The 17,473-nt window shown below is 44.9% G+C and overlaps 1 protein-coding gene across 2 annotated transcripts in view; it reads right to left on the reverse strand.

Annotated features, from left to right (window-relative positions):
- The window catches only part of MICOS10 (mitochondrial contact site and cristae organizing system subunit 10), a 198,095-nt gene extending 183,496 nt beyond the window's left edge, over positions 1-14,599 (reverse strand). Inside the window, exon 1 of one of the 2 annotated variants that reach the window (XM_069610386.1) lies at positions 14,368-14,599. In XM_069610386.1, coding sequence (XP_069466487.1) covers positions 14,368-14,464 — 97 coding nt within the window. In that variant the 5' untranslated portion in view covers positions 14,465-14,599. The remainder of the gene's footprint in view (positions 1-14,367) is intronic. The other variant, XM_069610385.1, reaches the window with a different exon arrangement.
- Positions 14,600-17,473: the final 2,874 nt, after the last annotated feature.

The following is a 17,473-nucleotide window of genomic DNA, read 5'->3' on the forward strand; positions in this document are numbered from 1 at the left end:
AACAATAGACATAAGAGGAAAGCAGGTTGTTTAAAATAGGCAGAATACTGGCCCCTACCAATAGACAGTTGTGTGAGGATTTCCGCCCTCCCCCCCGGGCAACCTGTAAAATAAGGATATAAAACAAGCCCTGTCCATATATTGTTTCTATGAGTTTCCTTCTCAATAGTTCTGCCACCCCAAATGTACCTGGAATAGCAGAGTTCTTCGATGAGGCGTCGATGGATCCTTCTTGAGTGGCCCCCTTTAAAGCAGGAGCCACGGATCGTCGATAGACCTCGAAGAAGGTGAACCTTGGCATCGAGAGTCACCGAGGAAGAAGTTTGATGCGTTGAGGCAGCAGCTTCTGTCCTGGCGGTGCTCGTCGACGATCGGTTGTGAACGTCCTGCAAAGACGAGGCGTGCGGTGCACCTCGACGATGGTTTGTTGCTGCAAAGAGTCTTTGGCCCAGCAAGGGCGTCGAGTCATCTGGCGTCTCTGCAGTCTTCGGGTGGCAGGAACCCACTGGCGGATGCTCATTGGCCCGTCAGCAGCCTCTAATTTCTCTGGTGGGACAAAGAGGTCGACGGTGCAGGCGAGGGAGTGCTTGGATTCAAAATGTCTTAATCAGGTGGAGCGTTGCAGCTCTGGTCGTCGGCACGGCATGAATCGGTCCCCGCTTCTGGGCAACATAGCTTCAACGGGCCTCCAGCGGTTACAGCAAACCTGCGAACCCTGGTCGACGACGGTCAACGGAATGTTCAGTGCTTCAGTTTGTTCTCGGTGGTCCCGGTCTCCGGTCGGCAGCCTGTGTCGAGGGTCTGACTTCCAGGGAGCTTCGGCAAAGGTTAGCAGTGCACGATGTTCCCTCATAGCTCGGGAAGAGGTCTCTCGGATCAATCCTCGACAAACTCGACAGCTTTCGGATCGGGTCGAAGCAAATGCAGCAGCAAGTCGTCTTCTAGCTGGGCTTCAAGGATAAGCATCAAGTTTTAACTGCTGAACAATTGCTAGCAGTGAGAGGCCCCCCAGATATACTGTTTGGAGTCTCATTCATTCTGCTGGGTCACATCAGGCAACCAATCACTCAGAAGGGCATTCAAGTAGTCAGTCAGCCAATCAGGCTCATAGTGCATTCAGGCCATTCTCCTCCCTCAGACACTCGCAACAAGAAATGTGTATTGGGACAAGTACCCAGCCATTCAGCACTCCTCAGGAAGTGCTAGCTCAGTCCTTGTGTCACATACCAGAAGCTAGACACCCATAAGTGCATATTGGTCATAACCTCCATTCATCCAAGTCCCACCCCAAAGGGGTGGGCACAACATACAGTCACTGGGAAGGCTCCAGCCAGTCTGGCTTGGACTTCTCTGGAGTATCCACCTAGCAGCCAGTCAGGGGGAAGGAACAGTCAGGGCTTCCCAATACTTTGGGAAAAACAAGTTAACGGGCAATAGAAAGCAAGAGGCCACAAGGGCCATCTTGTCTCCCATCAGGAATCAACTGGTTCCAATGGCAGGTCCTGGGTATCCCCGCCAAGGCACCTCCCAGGCTTCTCTCCTACCTCCCCCATGCAATCGCACCTCCCAGGCACCAGGCTCCCCCCACGCAATGGCACCTCCCACGCGATATGCCCTACGATTGCCCCCCCCCCCCCAAGCCCTCTGGTTACAAAATGATCACTATAGTTGGGGTTTCTGGTTTGCTCCCAGCCAATAGGGTCTAAGCTCATAGGGACCCTATGGGAAGTAGACCCGGTCACTTGGGGAAGAGGGACAGGGTAAGGCTTCACACCACTGGTTATGCATACTGGAAAATAGGGGAGATGGTAGCTGGATAAATCCACCTTTTTCTTAATTTGTTTAATTTCTTCCGTCAAATCCCTCCCCTATCTGGCAATTGATTTTGGGAACGGCAAGGATTACCTCAACCTTCTTAGGCGGCATTGTGCCATCACTGCGCACATCAGTACAGGACTAGAACCTGCGTCATGAGGTGACTTAACACTCACATGTTTCATCCCACCCAGTTCCCCCTGCCCACTGGCTACATCCCAGCTTGTTTGAACCTTCCTTTACGGGTCGCAGTTTTCCACTGGTGCTCTGCTGGTGGTTTGGGCGGGGAAATCTGACACGCAGAACACCAGATGAACAGTGAGAAATAACAGCAGGAGAATGGGGCGCCCTGCTTGTGACCACCTGAAGTGTAGTGAATCATTTGGTAGAGAATAAGTTAATTGGGGGGTGGCCATTAGGCTGGGGGAGGCGGTGGGCTTTTGGTCATGTCTGGATTCTGGGTGGACTTAAAAACACCCACCAAATATAACTCCAACCAAAAAAAAAAAAAATATATGTTTCTTCACCAGTCTGACCAGGTTTTTGGGCAATTTCAAAGGACCCCAAAATACCTTCCTTCGAAATGTGGGGCCCTGTGCTCTTACGTGGACTAATGCTTTTTGGGGGTGGGACATAATCGTCACAAAAAGTAATCAGATACCCAATATTCTCCTCAGCCACACAGATCATCTTCATATCGATACCTTGAGTTTGGGAGGGAGTCGTTCTGCTGGTGGACCAAACGTCCCACTGTGCCCGTTCCATCAATGGCTGACAATAGTCCCTTGATTTTGGAAATCAGTAAATTGACATCCTTAATTGACTTGGACAGCTTCAAGATTTTGCATTGGCTGTCCCTGGGGGAGTTTGATCCCTCAGCCTCTGTTTTCACCATTGTGTATGTTGGTAGAGGAGATAAAAACAAAAACAGGGCCGCAATCTAAGAAAGTAGGTATATAGAATGGAAGGTGGCACTGCTTCACTAGGTGACGGATTGGCGGAACAGCAGATCTTTTATAAACTCCAAAACTTGAAAAGCTCCAAACGTCACTGGTACAGCTTCAGCTCCCCTCACTCCCTTTAGATCGGAGCACACTCCCTCGGTGCCGGCAATCAGGGAAGTTCCAAGTGACAGATAGCACAGGCCCTTTGGAGCGTGCAGTAGAACCTGCAATCCCATCAAGAGACGAATGACAATATGGATTTATTGGGCGATGTCAACACAGGTTAGGAGCGGCCTCCAAACGGTCCGAAGAAATTAACATTGTTGACAACAAGAACTTTGCTGAAAAAACAACCTCTCGCACAGCTAGAACAGACTAACGAGCCGGTGAGAGGAATTACAATTTCATGCTTCCAAACAGGCTTACCACTACAGCTATAGGAGGTCAGAAGGGGCCCGCTGTGTCAAAAAGCCAGCGGCTCACAACAGCCGCCCTTTACTGCCAGGCCTCATCGCTCTGGATCGCAGTCAGTTCTTAAAGGCAAGAGGGCATAGCCAGAGATGTGGCTCGATAACTTCCTGGGTAGCTTCCTGGTAACAGCCCGCGGCTTACAACAGCCGCATTTTACTGCCGGAGTGCCACATAAATTAGGTTGAGCAATCATGGTCGCAACTGTATCGAGTAAGGAGACACTTCCATTAAAGATTTCAGTACCAGCCCTTTCCCCCCCCCAATGTGAACCTCACAGAGCTCCAATTACTCCATACACAGTTTTCAGTCAGACTGTCAGAATAATCCCTGCATTTAACAAGGTGCTCGGAGTGGGTTTGAAACACACCTTGGCTATCAAAATACCAGTTTAGCCACTTAACATGCCTGCTTTATCAAAAATGGGCAGTAAAAATGATGCATTTTCGTATGCACAGTGATCACACAGATCCGTTCGTGGTCACCCCCAGATTGCAGAAGTGCAATGACACGATCAGTGCTATGTGGCATGTAACGATCTGGCTTAAAAGTATATGGGGCTCATAGGACTAGATAAGAGGTGTAGGTGCCCATCTCTGGCCTCCCTAATGAATTGGGGGAAAGGAAGCATTTGAATATATGGTTTAAAGGAAAATGTTCCAACAATGTTGGTTTCACTGTGGACATCCATTAGCTCATTGTAGATGTATTCATTCCATTTTAATCAACGCTCAGTGTTGAAATTCATTTTGAAGATGAAGCCTTCATTAGTTGGGTTGTCACCCTGGGGTAGTCCTTTAGGAAGTATCTTTCGGCCGCTTCTTTCTGTCATAATAAAGTTCGCATATGCCGATATCCATGAGGCGAGCATACATTCTTGCAGCAATTATACCATTCCTTTTATTCATACCACGATTTAGCTCGGTTACCATAGTGTACTCCCTTCTATTTTGTTAACCACAAGCAAGTGGTGCAGTTCCATTGAGCTTTTAGATGCACTTATATCAATGTTAATGTAATTTTATTATCACTGGGAACAATATAGGTTTATATTTAGTTACAAGTCCCCAAGTAAAGCACTTCGGACACAAGCTACTCAAACAGGATTATCTTTGTTCCAATGGGCAGAAGAAATTACATTGGTTTCTTAAAGGTGCCAGTGTGGTATGCTTAATAGTAGGGAATTGAGCTAAGGAGAAATCAAACACGTTATTCCGAAATGTAAACACATGATCTGATTCTGTATCAAATACAGGAAGGTTCTTTTCTCACTTCACAATAACTATGTAGTTACACTACTGCAGCACATCATTTCCCTTGCATTCCATACAAAAAGACCAATTTGGGAGGGGCGGGGGGGGGGGCGTGTGGAATGCCACACAGTATAAACATTTGTTTTTAAAACCACACCATCAATAGTTCACATCTCCCCTCTAAATGTACAGATTAATAGGAAGACAATGTAGTCTTGTGTTGCTAGCTGAGGATTTGACAAACATGAACAGAGTTAAATAGACATCGATTTTGATTCGCGTTAAGAATATTGCAATTCTTGATTCACATATTTTACCAATGTCTACTCCTTTTCTTGTTTCTGGATCTTGTCGATTTTTTACACTTCATTATCTATTTCGAAGATAAGGGATAAGTTAGCATTGTGTAGAACCGCACAATGGCAGTACTTGATTGCCATTGCTAGCAAGGGGGGGGGGGGGCGGCTCATGTACGTTTTCTAAGTTGCAGAGGGCTTTCAATTCCACCATTACCGCCCGGGAGGTGTGTATTATTGGGCAATCTGAGTGGGCGAACCACATTAGTAATAATTTGTATGATCCTGCAGTGCCTAGCTGGAATTCAAAGCCAGTAGAAGGTGGTTTCTTCATCTGGTTCTCCCGCAAAGAAATCATGGTCAGAAATGACCTCCCTAAAGGACTCGAGCCCAAGGTCCGAATGGGCTCCCAAATGTTAAAAAAAGAAGCTCCTTTTGGTAGGGGGTCGGGGTGGAATCATGTTACACCTATTTAACAGAGTGAGTCAGGTAGGACTGGTCCCTATACACAAGAAGGGACCTAGAACCTGCCCCGAGAACTTTAGGCTTCTAGCAATGCCGAATACCAAATTTGTATCCCCCTATTGCTGGAAAGACTTGTAATCTGGGTGGAATCTAATCGCATACTTAGTGACCTCCAAATGGGTTTTCGTGCTGGTTCTGGCACCTCCCAATGTTTGTGGCCGTTTGACAAAGGCGGCCAAGTTTAAAGGGCATTCAGGTCTGTATGTGGCAATAATGGACTTCAAAGCCGCCTTTTGATACGGTCAACAGGGGAAAACAATGAAGCGACATGGCTGCCCAAGGGATTTACTCCTGGCTATTAGGGGCCTGCATGAGAACACCTCTGTCCAAGTCAGGTAGGACAATGTGGGTACCATATCATCCCCTATAAGCACTAATCTGGGCGTAAAACAGGGCTGCTCCTTTGCACCGGTTATTTTCAATATCCATCTTTCTGAACTCATTAAGGAATTTAAGGGGCAAATACGTGCCCACCCAAGTACATGGCGGTCAGTGTACCATGTCTATCTTACGCTGACTACCTCATTATTTTTCGATCACACTTTCGCTGGTTTAAAGAGCCTAGGGAGTGGTCCTGAAGTTTGCCCAGGCACATGATCTAGAGCTGAATTATAAGACAAGGTTATGCACTTCTCACACAAACGGGTGGATATCCCCACATTGGTATTGGATGGGAAAGTCAGAAGGTGCATAGCTACAAATATTTGTGGGTGGAATTTTCCACCAAGACAGACAACCTCGCATTGAGAGGTGAGAAAATGCGAGCGAAACTGAATAGTATACTTCTGAGGAGTACGGGCGGCGTCAGGTTTTTCCCCTTCAAGGTATCCTGACTCTGTATCAGCAATGTGTGTGCACCTCTTTTGTATGGTCTGGAGGCACTCAGCATGAAGGAGGCTGAAAGCCTTGGAGGGTAGATTCTGGCAGAAAATGCTGGGGTTGGGCCCTACTATTCCAATTGAAATCATTCACCTAGAGCTGGGCCCTACTTCTCTCTCTCTGCTATGGTCATTAAAAAAAGATGTGCACTGTATCTGAAGTCACATAAGTCTCATAGTCGTCCACCGTTTAATTTATTGGGCAGACAGCCCCCCTCCACTAACCCTGAAAACCTATCTTTGGTATGCCTAGATCTTGCAGCTGCTTGTCTGAAGCCTATTTTGGAGGAGAGTCTAGCTGAGCAGACCAGGATAACCATGTAAATGAAAAAAATAAAAACAATGGGACTGATGTAACAATGATGGCCATTTAGCTATTCTCATTAGCTACAGTACCATTCTTGTGCAATTGGCTCACAGCTATAAGGCCATCGGGGCTGCTTATTGCCATGCTCTTCTCCAGAGTTGCACAGATTCCTGTTACTCTTAACAATCGGCAAACTGCTGGTGCTGTCTGTACTTGACAGAGAGGAAGGCATCACTAGAGAGGCTAGGTATTGTCGTTCCTGTGGACTGTGAGCAATTTGGAAACGGACCAACATGTACTAACTGAGTGCAGGGAACATGGCCCGTTATACACAAGTAAGCTTGGGGCCCAAGTGTTTGACCCAAACGGTATCAAGACAGAGTATTTTTGGTACTATTGTCTAAACTCTGGCCACAGATCTGTGCACATTGCCCTCTAATATTTGGAGGGAACTTTTGAAGAGGGGAAAGGTGGGGATACTTTCAAATTCCTCTCAAGTCCTTGAACTGTTCCCTGCCGACAATGAATTATGAACCAATAGGTGGTTGTACCTGCTCTGCATAACCCTGTACTACTTGGGGGTGGCATTTCTGTTATATGTTATTTGCTGAAATTACGACTGCTTCAAGGACTTTGTAGTAACCCTACAAATGTTCAATTCAACAGATTTTATTTTATTGGCGTTGTCATTTTACTGTTTTAAAGGACTCTGTAGTATCCCACAGAATCAACTGTCAGATTACGGACTATTGATTGTATGGGACTTATAAATTGTTACGACTCATGTCTCGTACGTTGTAAGCTCTTTGTGTTTTGTGGAATTTGTTTGTACGATATTATAATAAAGCCCTTTGAGCTATAACCATAATTAAAAGAAATAAAATCGATTTCTTCTGTCTCTACTCTTTCAGTCTACTCATCAGACCATTATCTTTTATTTTTTGTTACACATCTTTATGCCGAAAGCTTGATTGAATGCCCATATAGTGAATATTACAACAAAACAGTGAATCCACTTCTTGGGGGTTGGAGGGGGGTTCCTCAAACCAGTTTCCCATCCCCCAAAAAACCCACCCGACCATTTCCAAATAGATTTAACCCTTCACCCCACCCCTAAATGCATTCACTATAAAAGTTTGTGATAAAATATTCGATATATGGGCATTCAATATAAAGGATTCGGTAAACACTGTATAACTTATTCTCTCTATTCTTCCCCATCAATCATTATTGCGCGGGTCATCTCGACCCTCTTGCTCTCCAACGTATTCTCGTCGTGGTCTTTGCACCTTGAATGCGCCTTTGTCTAGTCTTGCATCTCTGGCCTGCCCTCTCATCCATCCTTTGTTGCTCTTTCAGCAGAAGATGCAGACTCCATTTTCTCTTCTCATCATGTTTCTTCCTTTTTACCTTTGTGGAAATCCCTACAGCCTTGGCTTACGCCAAAGCCACATTCAAAGCAGTGAGCTCTTACTTGCCTCGAGCATTGCTGGTGCAAATCTCACTCTTTCTTCGTACCATACACTTTGAGGTTCTTCTCTCAAGTACACGTTTTCCATTTTGACCTTCCCCATTCTCAATCTTCTCACCCATCGTCTTCTTTACCCTCCTTCTCCCAATCACACTAATCCTACACTTCTTGCTCTGATTTTGCTTCTTACTTCTCTTCAAAGTGGCCACTCTTCTGCCAGCCATTGTTCTTTCTTGCTCTTCTTATTTTCCGGTTCTGTCACCTTTTTCCTCTGATTTCAACGTCTGATACTACGTCTTTGCGGGCTCGTGATCATTCTATGGTTGCTCCTTCTGACCCTTTCCCTTCTTCACTTAGACCTAAAGTCTATCCTTTGGTTTCGTATCTTACCTCTCCTTTCTTTGGCCTTTCCTTCAAGCATGCTTCTATTCTTTCCATTTCTGAAAAACCCTTCTCTGGAATCTACGCTTCCTTCAAATTTTAGACCTCCCACTCCTTCCTTAGCTTTTTGAACTTTTATTCACAATTTTCCTCTTGTGTCTGATTTAATTTTGAATCTGGATTTCCGGATATGCACTCTAATGAAACTGCTCTTTCACTTTCCTCTTTTGGGTGCTCGGTCTAATTCTCTCCTGGTTTCGTACCATACTTAATTTGCATCTTGGGCTAGGACTTCTTCTGATACTTTGCCTCTTTTACATAGTGTTCCTCAAGGTCCCGTTCTGGGTCCTTTCCTTTTTTCTCTACACTTCTCTTGAATCTATTATTTCCTCATTCGAAATAACTATCACGCCTTTACTTCTTCCAACTAGGCTACTCCATTCTTGGCTATAAAATCTGGGATGACTGACAACTTTGTCTTGAATTCTGTTCAAACTATACTTTTTTTCCCCCAACTACTATTATTCCTCTTCCTTTTACCCCTGCCTTAATTTCTTGTCCTCCTTCGCCACTTCTCATTTCTTGCACTGCTCGTAATCCTTGCCTTTATTTTACTCTGATCTTTCCTTTTCTCGTCAAATTTCCTTTCTTTCACCCTCATGTCGTTTTCATCTCTTTAATATTTGAAAGGCAAGGAATTATCTTACCTTTGAAGCAATTCAACTGATTCTGCTCTCGTTTTTTCTCGTCTTTTACTGTGCACTCTTTTTGGACTCCCTGCTTCACGTTTAGCTCCTCATTTTTTTGTTTATAATGCGTGCTTCTGCCTTGCAACTATTTTGCTTTCACTTAGATTGCTGTCCTTCCATTCGCTTCTCAAAATAAACTTTCTTTCCATGCTATTTAAATCTCCTTATGGTCTATCTTTTAGTATCCTTTTAATCTTCCATCCCTTAGCACTCTAAATCACTCTTAGCTGTTCCTCCCCCTCCTTGTACTCAGTCCTGCTTCCATTCCTTTGCCTACCTCACTCCCGAACGCCCTCCCACTTGCTCAGTCTTCCCATCCAATGTTCAGCTCTACTCTCAAGAACCATTGGCTCCACTCTTAATCATAGTTCCTTTGACTTTATAATGTTCATTTTAATTGTACTGTAAAGTGATGTTGTGCAGCGCTTTGGTGCAAAGTGCTAAATAAATTAAAAAAAAAAAATACAATCATGCCGTCTTGCGCACAAATTGATGCCACGGACATTTCCAGTGTCACGGAAGCAAACGTGTGAGTACAACACGCTCATTTTAGTCCTTGGAGGCCCACGCCACACCACAGATCTGCTCTCCTCTTCACTTTCCTGAACAGTTCCTCGGCTGCATAATGGTCCTGCCCTCCATACTTATCGGTACTTACTCCTCTGATGCATCCCAGACACAGTGACCGATCCAACATACGCAGTCCACGATGCAGCTGCCCCCTGCACTACTCCTACTTACCTTTTTTCCACTCCTCTTCATAGGTGGCCCCTACAGGCATACGTGGCCACCATGCTAGGCAGTGCACAGCTCTGTTGTGTTCCACTCCAGTTGGCAGCTGCTTCAGACATGCGCAGCCGCAGCTCTATCTTCCAACAGAATTGCTGGAGGGATTGCAATGGACTCCCATTACTGGCATATGTGGTGCGGTGTCCCTTGGTACAGCATTACTGGAACAAGGTTCTAGCATGTATTGGGGACCTAGATGGCATTGACAGGGATCCAAGACCCCTGTTGGTATTGTTTGGTGTGGAACATCAAGGAAATGGTCATGCCGAGAAATCTGATGATGCCGGCTAAGAGCTTGCCTTACTATTTGTTGGAAGAGGAGCCACCTTACAACAAGAAAGTGGGTCGATAAAGCATGCACACTGTATGAGATGGATGGAAAGTCTAACTGCCATTTTGCATGAACCCCACTCACATATTGACAGAGTGGCTTCCCTTCCTAGAAAGGCATACATTCCGAGCGACACTGAGATTTGGAATATCGTTTTAGTCAATGGATAGGCCGCCATTGGTCTCAAAAGAAATGTGGTAATACACCCAATTGTAATCCCAAGGCAGTTTGAGATGGTTAACATTTGGTTTAGGAGGTTTCACCAGAAAGATTAAGCTCCAGGGGGAATGATCCCATAGCTATACGTTACCTCCATAAGATAGGGAAGGGGGAAGAACGGCAGTGGCACTGTAGCCGCTTTGGGTTAATGTACTTCATTGTTTTCTCATTTGGTTGTCTATGTTACGCTGAATAGGCATTCATCAGTTGCAATCAAGTGTTTCAAAGTATGTATTCTTCCTGTAAAAAGATCAATACAATTAAAAGTGGGGGGGGGGTACTATCAAGCAGCTCAGTTATGTGCGATGGAAAATACCTGTGGTAAACCAGAACCAAGAGTCAAAATCATCCAAAACCTACACTGTCCCCATCTAAAGAAAAGAAAGGAGTACTGGTCAACGCTGTCCTACAAATAAGGTAAAGTCCACCATCCATAAAAGTGCTCTACCAATATTGCTGCCCCCAACACTATGAACAAAAGAACCTAACTGAACTTGGGAAAGTATGGTAGCTGGTTTCATTATAAAAACAAAAGGGCTTCTTGCCCTGTGACATACTTCAAAATAAAAGGCCCATGGTCTCTTCAAACCTCTTCTCCTTGAGGTTGCTTGTCAGTCTTCGATCAAACAGACAGACTCCTTGACCCCTGGCACAGTGCAAATTAAGAGAACAAATGTCTGTGTTCAGGTCTCTCCCCGCAATGAGGGCCATCTGTTCTCACCCCTTCCGGGTCTCCCTACCAGGGTCTTAGCGAGGTAACCGTGGAAGGCAGGGGTGGGGCATCTGGCAACAAACATTGCGTTATGTTAATTAATACCGTGCAACATTACCAACCAGGGGCAGTCTCCAGGCGTTATTAGAATGGTTTCCCTGTGTACTAGTATTTCACTTGTGGAATCAGGCACTACACAGGGAAAGGTGACCAAGGATGGACAACCAGGATATAGTTCATGTAATTAAAAAGGGAACAGCCTCCTGAGAGTGCCAACATTGTTACTCCTTAGAACAAACACTGAAGCTTGAACTAGGCACATCAATGGGGGGCTAGGGGAGGACTAATTATCTGATGTCATGTCATTTTCAGTGGACAAAATTGAGGCAGCTGCTAAACCTGGCAAACAAACAGATGAGGCACTACAAGTGATTCAGGAACGTTCCTGAAGGTCCCGTACAAGATGGTCCAACAAAGACAGGCTGCTTCAATTCAAGTAAGAAATGTAGAGGTTGGGCGTTTGCCAATAACCAATCCAAAAGCTTGATAGCAATAGCACAATACATCAAACTGGAGGACAAGGACTCTAAGCCATTATGTAAATATTGCCATGAAAACGGACCCTTCCCATGCTATTGAAGTTATTTTCAATAAGTGCCAAAGGCCTGTGTGGCATTGCTAGACTATTTTTTATTTTTATAATAATTGCAAACTACAAGTAAACAGGATGATACTTTTATTAAGCCAACTATAGCCTGTCGGGCAAACAATAATATGTGATAACTAAGACTGTCATGCAATTCCATGCCTAAAAATATAAGTAGTTACATAAGGCATACTTGCAGTATTGCTACTGTAAAACACTGCATTGTGTCCACACTTCACAGTCAAGTTTAGGGGTCCAAGCTTTACAGCAAAGTTTAGGTTAATGCATCTAAATCTTATAGTGTTCACTAGATTTCATTATGAAGACGAAGGGGCATCATATTGATGAATGAACACTTTTGAAAATGTACATGATCCCACAGCCAAATGCTTTTGCTAGCAAACCTAGTTCTGAGACCCGCTGGTTGCATTCTTTTGTTGACCCCATACGCCTTGACATTTTATCTTATCCTGTTGCTTTATACCAGAAAACCTGAAAACGAAATGGCCACAAACTATACTATTCCACCTAGTTTGCCCAGTGCTCTGCTTGCTACACCATCCACTCTGCTCACGGTCTTGCCTTTTACATAATGAATAAACAAAGCCAACTAGATGTTTCTGCAAAGTAGAGATCAATTGTTTAATTCGGTCTATACTTCTACAGATCCTACTGTAAGGCCATACACTGTAGGTAGCCAGCTTTGCTCTACGATTACAATTGCATTATCTATTAACTCCTGTTAGAGATGGCCAGACTGCTTTCAGATGCTTTTTATCAGATCTATTTATTTGTGTGTGTCCATTCAAGTAGCTAAACTTTCACATTTGACAGACACTCCTCCAGAGCTGGCAAAGTCTTTTTTCGCCCACTTGTATAGTCAAGTAGATTGAAGCTTTTTTTAACATTTACTTTAAAATTACTTTTAATAAGGAATTACGAGTGAGGAAGAAAGCCTAAATGTTTCAAAAAGAGATGTACTAATTGAAAACATTTCACCACCATGTCAACCCCTCATTGTCCCCACACACCCCCTCATAGTATGTCTCCACGCAGTCAGAAAGGAACACAGGTGGTTGACAACGCTAACATGTGAAGGGTCAAAAGGAGAATGGAAGCTTGTGAAAGGAAGGGTAAAATGACATAGCACAACTCAAGAAATGGTTGGTGGTGCCACTTGAGCATTCAGCCGGAAGAAATAAAGTCTAGGATCACATACCTTACAAAGACACAGACATGCTGTTAAATTTGCTACAGTCAATGAGGGGTTAGTTGTGAAGCACTGCTGACGCTTTATGCAGCACAGAACTAATTTGGTCAGACATTGTGCCCAGATGCAACAATTCCACAGGTTGTATAGAAGCCAAGAAAGAAATCAAACAGGCTGTCCGTGTGTTGGCATTTAAGATTCTCCCGCTTGAGGCATGTATTATAACTTATATGAAGGAAGTAAAGGGGGGGGGTGACACCCCTCGCCAAGGACCTCCTGTATCCAAACGGCAAGGGTCTGTTTCTGCTGTATCCTGTTACATGTTTGCGTACCTAGAATGTGAGGACCACATGGAGCCGGGTGTAATGTTGAGTGGTTGGCTGCATGAATGTGCCAAGAGAGTAAGCTGGGACCAAGGAGTTTAATGTGATGGTGACCCTGGCATGTCCCCTCCAATTAACCTTGCACTATTCTGAACTTGTGACTTGTACTGGGAGTAACTTGCGAGAAGCAGCATGGGACTCATGTAATTTGTCCCCTACATTGGAGGACTAGGATGGGATCCGATCCCAGTTACGCTTTGCTTGAACACAGTTCAAAATTTTAAATAAACCTACAGCCTTTTAACATACCAAAAATGGTGACCTTCGTATTTAGCTGCAAGTGTATAATATTTACACGCATACATACAGAGATCAACGGGAAGTAACCGCTGCGCGGTGGCCTTCTAGAGGTTACACCAAGGGTGTTTATACATGTTCCAAAACAGAGTTGATGTCACATAATTATGTTTGCGTGGCACCAGTTGGCTTTGGGAGCTTAAAGTAGTGCATGGTAGCCTTTGATGTCAAACTAATCAGGCTTTTCGAGGCTAGGAGCAGAAGATAAACAGCTTCCAGTAAAGCCGAACCCCGATACTGCACACAATCAAAGCGACACGTTTAGCTCGGGGTAACGGCACAAATGTACCCCCAACTAGCAATAACGTTGAGCATATTTAAGGCTAGACAAAGTCTGACACGCACCCTAAGTAGCATACATCGGCTTGCAGCGTCTGCCGCCCCGCTTTATCACGATTCCCATTACACATCTGTGAACGCACGCTCGTTCGGACTAAAAAGGTGTACAGGAAATTCTTAAAACGCAGCTCCTGTATTTCCCATTAGTGCCAGAAGAGAGTGGCTTAACCGTAGACCGTTCCTCTTTAATCCTAAACATTACAAACCAATGCCACCACTCTCGGTAATCTGGCATACATTAGTAGCGTCCCCTGAAAGAGAAATAAGGTACCCTCGAAATTCACGGCGAGGATACCAAAACAAACCTACGCTACACCGTGGTGCTTGCTCCTCTTGTGAACAGTGCTCACTCACCCAGCTTCACTGCGGTGTCCCCTAAACACCTGTCCCATTTTTTCCCAAGTTCAGTCTCCGCCATCTGTCCGCTCGGACTCAGGATCAGTTCACTCATTATCACTTAATCTCGCGAGGTCGGTGTTTCTTCACAGAACAGAATACGAAATATCGCGATACTTCAAAAATGTATGTAGTCCAGCGGAGACCAAGGTTACAGAGAGGTACGTCCGTCCGTTTTGCGTTCCAAACCTCGCTCTGTTTATCCTGCTCGATCAGTCTGCTCCGGGAAGTTCAAATTTGTCATGGAGATTCAATGCCGAATTCTAAGAAAGAACTAGAGAGTTAGCTTCTTTCATGGCATCTGCTGACAGTAAACACCATGTTAGTGGATAATACTGATTTTCCATACTAACCTTATAGAAAGCCAAGATTCTATTAAAGACAAATTGGCAAAGGCTTATGCTTTCTCTCTTTACTGAAAACTCGTGCAGCGGTAAAAACCATTACAAATCATATAAAAAAAACTACACATTAAAAACTACATTTCCCAGGTATAGTCTTTTTGTGTGTAGTCCATTTTTGATATATCCACTAAACCATGTGATATTTTAAACCAATCTCATGGCACTATTCCCCTTATCCTCCTCTACATTCCTCTGTGCTTCCTCTTTATTTGTCTCCAACTTTAACTTATGCGCCCCAACCGCTGCATTCAACCTTGGAATCAAACAATAAGCTGAGGCTAGCTTTGAAAGGGTGGATAATCGTTATGCATAGCGCTCAACTCATATGCTTTTGGTGGATGTCACCATAGCTCTCAACCATTTGCCTCACAAAGGCGGGTGAAATCACCCGATTTTATTTTTGGCGGGTGAGACGCCCATTAGAATGAATGGGAGTGCAGGAGGTTTGGCGGGTGAGTCAGCCCTTTGCAAGGCGGGTGACACCCGCCAAAAGCGGGTGAGTTGAGAGCTATGTGTCACCCACCTTGTAAACAGCTGATTCACCCGCCAAGCCTCCAGCACGCCCATTCACTTCAGTGGGCTCTCACCCGCCAAAAACAAAATCAGGTGTTTTTCACCCGCCTTTGCAACACAAATGGTTGAGAGCCATGCGTTATGTCACCACAAAACTGCACCACTTTAGTATCGCTTAAGTCATATGCATTACATGTTTGTCACAAATTCTCTATAAGAAATACGCATCACCTGTCACCAATTCTATATACCAAATATGCATTATATTTCTGCGCCACATTCCATACAATGATTGCTCGGGTGGGATAATCCTTCGCCTCTGTGTCTTTAATAGAATCTTGACTGTCTGTAACGTTAGTATGGAAAATTAGAATTCTATGTCAAGACCGGAATCGGATTATGCTTTTTCAAAGCTTACCTACCACCAACGCAGACATCTCCTCTGTTGGTTTGAAATAAAATTGTTTAAACATTGACTCCCTAGACCAGTCTGCTGCCTTTAAGATGTCCTCCAACCTAGCTCCTGCGTTATATGCCTTAGACACCATAGCTCCTCTAATAGAATGTGCCCCGTAAATTCTAATGTCAATGCCTGCCTGCAGCATACACCATCTCACCCTTCTGTCTAGGGCTACCCAGGCTACGTCCTTGAATGGTTTCCTTAGTGAGATAAACAATTGTGTTATTCCCGCAGCCCTAAGAGTACTCATCATCTCCCTGTACCTTTTCAGGCACCGGACTGGACATAATTTAAGTTGGTCTGGGAAACCTGAGTAGGAAATGGTTCTGATACTAGTCTTAGTTCTCTTGTTAATGTGAAACATGACTCCTGAAGGGTTAAAAGACCTCTTGTCTTTTTTGAGTGCTCTTACATCTGACACTCTTTTGCAAGAAATGAGGCAGTGAGCTTTGCCGATATTGCTTTTCTTGTCAAGTGCTCATTGTCTGGCCAGTTATTAAACATAGTCAGGACTGTGTTCACGTCCCATGTCTGTGAGTATTTGGGTAACAGTGGTCTTAGAAGTCTCACTCCCCTGAGGACTCTACATACAAGTGGGTGTTCCCCTACCGCCACGTTCTCTATCTTAGGGTGGCCGCCAGATATGACTGATCTACATGTGTTTACCGTTCGGTATGCTTTGCCTTGAGCTGCTAAGAAATTTACTATCTGTGTTACATCTGCTCTAGTGGGATGTATATGCCGTTCCACACACCAGCTACTCCACCTTGCCCAGGCCAATCTGTAGGCCTTTCTGGTACCTGGGACCCACGCTTCCTCAATTAATTTCTCGCAAAAGTCCTGGCTTTTACCAGGCTGCCCGGAAATGCCCCACGCAATCAGTCTCAATTCAGCCTTCCTGACTCAGTGAGTGATTCTCCCCTACTGGATTCTGAAGCAGTTCCTTGAACTGGGGTAACACCAGAGGTTTGTCGATAGACAGTTCAAGAAGGTCCGGAAACCATACCTGACTCCTCCAGTCTGGCATTACTAAAATTATTGTCACCCGCTGTCTCCTGACTTGTGCTACCACTCCCGGAATCATTGCAAATGGGGGCAGGGGGGCACGTATTCCTTGTCTTGTCCCCATGCCTGCAGAAATGCATCTGTTGCCTCCGCTGCTGGATCCTGCCTCCAGCTGAAGAATCGCTTCGCAAAAGCCAGGACTTTCGGGAGACGCTGAAAAATCCATCGAGGAAGCGTGGGCCCCAGTTACCAGAAACGCCTACAGATTGGCCTGGGCAAGTGTTCAGCCTGGATGCAAACAGATGTCTTGCATGGTCCTCTCATTTCCATTAAGGATGCAAATACTGTCCTTTCCAGTTGCCAATCGCTGGCATCTCTCAGGTGTCTCGAATTCCAGTCTGCCACTTCGTTCTGCAGACCTGGGAGATACTCTGCTGTAATGCTGATCCTGTTCTCTAGGCACATGTGACAGAAATCATTTGACAGCTCTGCTAGTATCCTGGACTTCTTCCCGCCTAGCCTGTTTATATATCGTACTGCTGAGACGTTGTCTATCTTTACCTTATCCTGGGACAAGCATCTCACTGCAAAGGATCCCGCCATTAGCTTGAGACAGTTGATATGGAGCTCCAGTTCCTTCCCTGACTAGCTGCTTCCCACTGTCATCAATCCGCAAAGAGCC

This window comes from Ambystoma mexicanum, chromosome 8, assembly GCF_040938575.1.
Source record: "Ambystoma mexicanum isolate Mex_15411 chromosome 8, UKY_AmexF1_1, whole genome shotgun sequence".
Taxonomy (NCBI): domain Eukaryota; kingdom Metazoa; phylum Chordata; class Amphibia; order Caudata; family Ambystomatidae; genus Ambystoma; species Ambystoma mexicanum.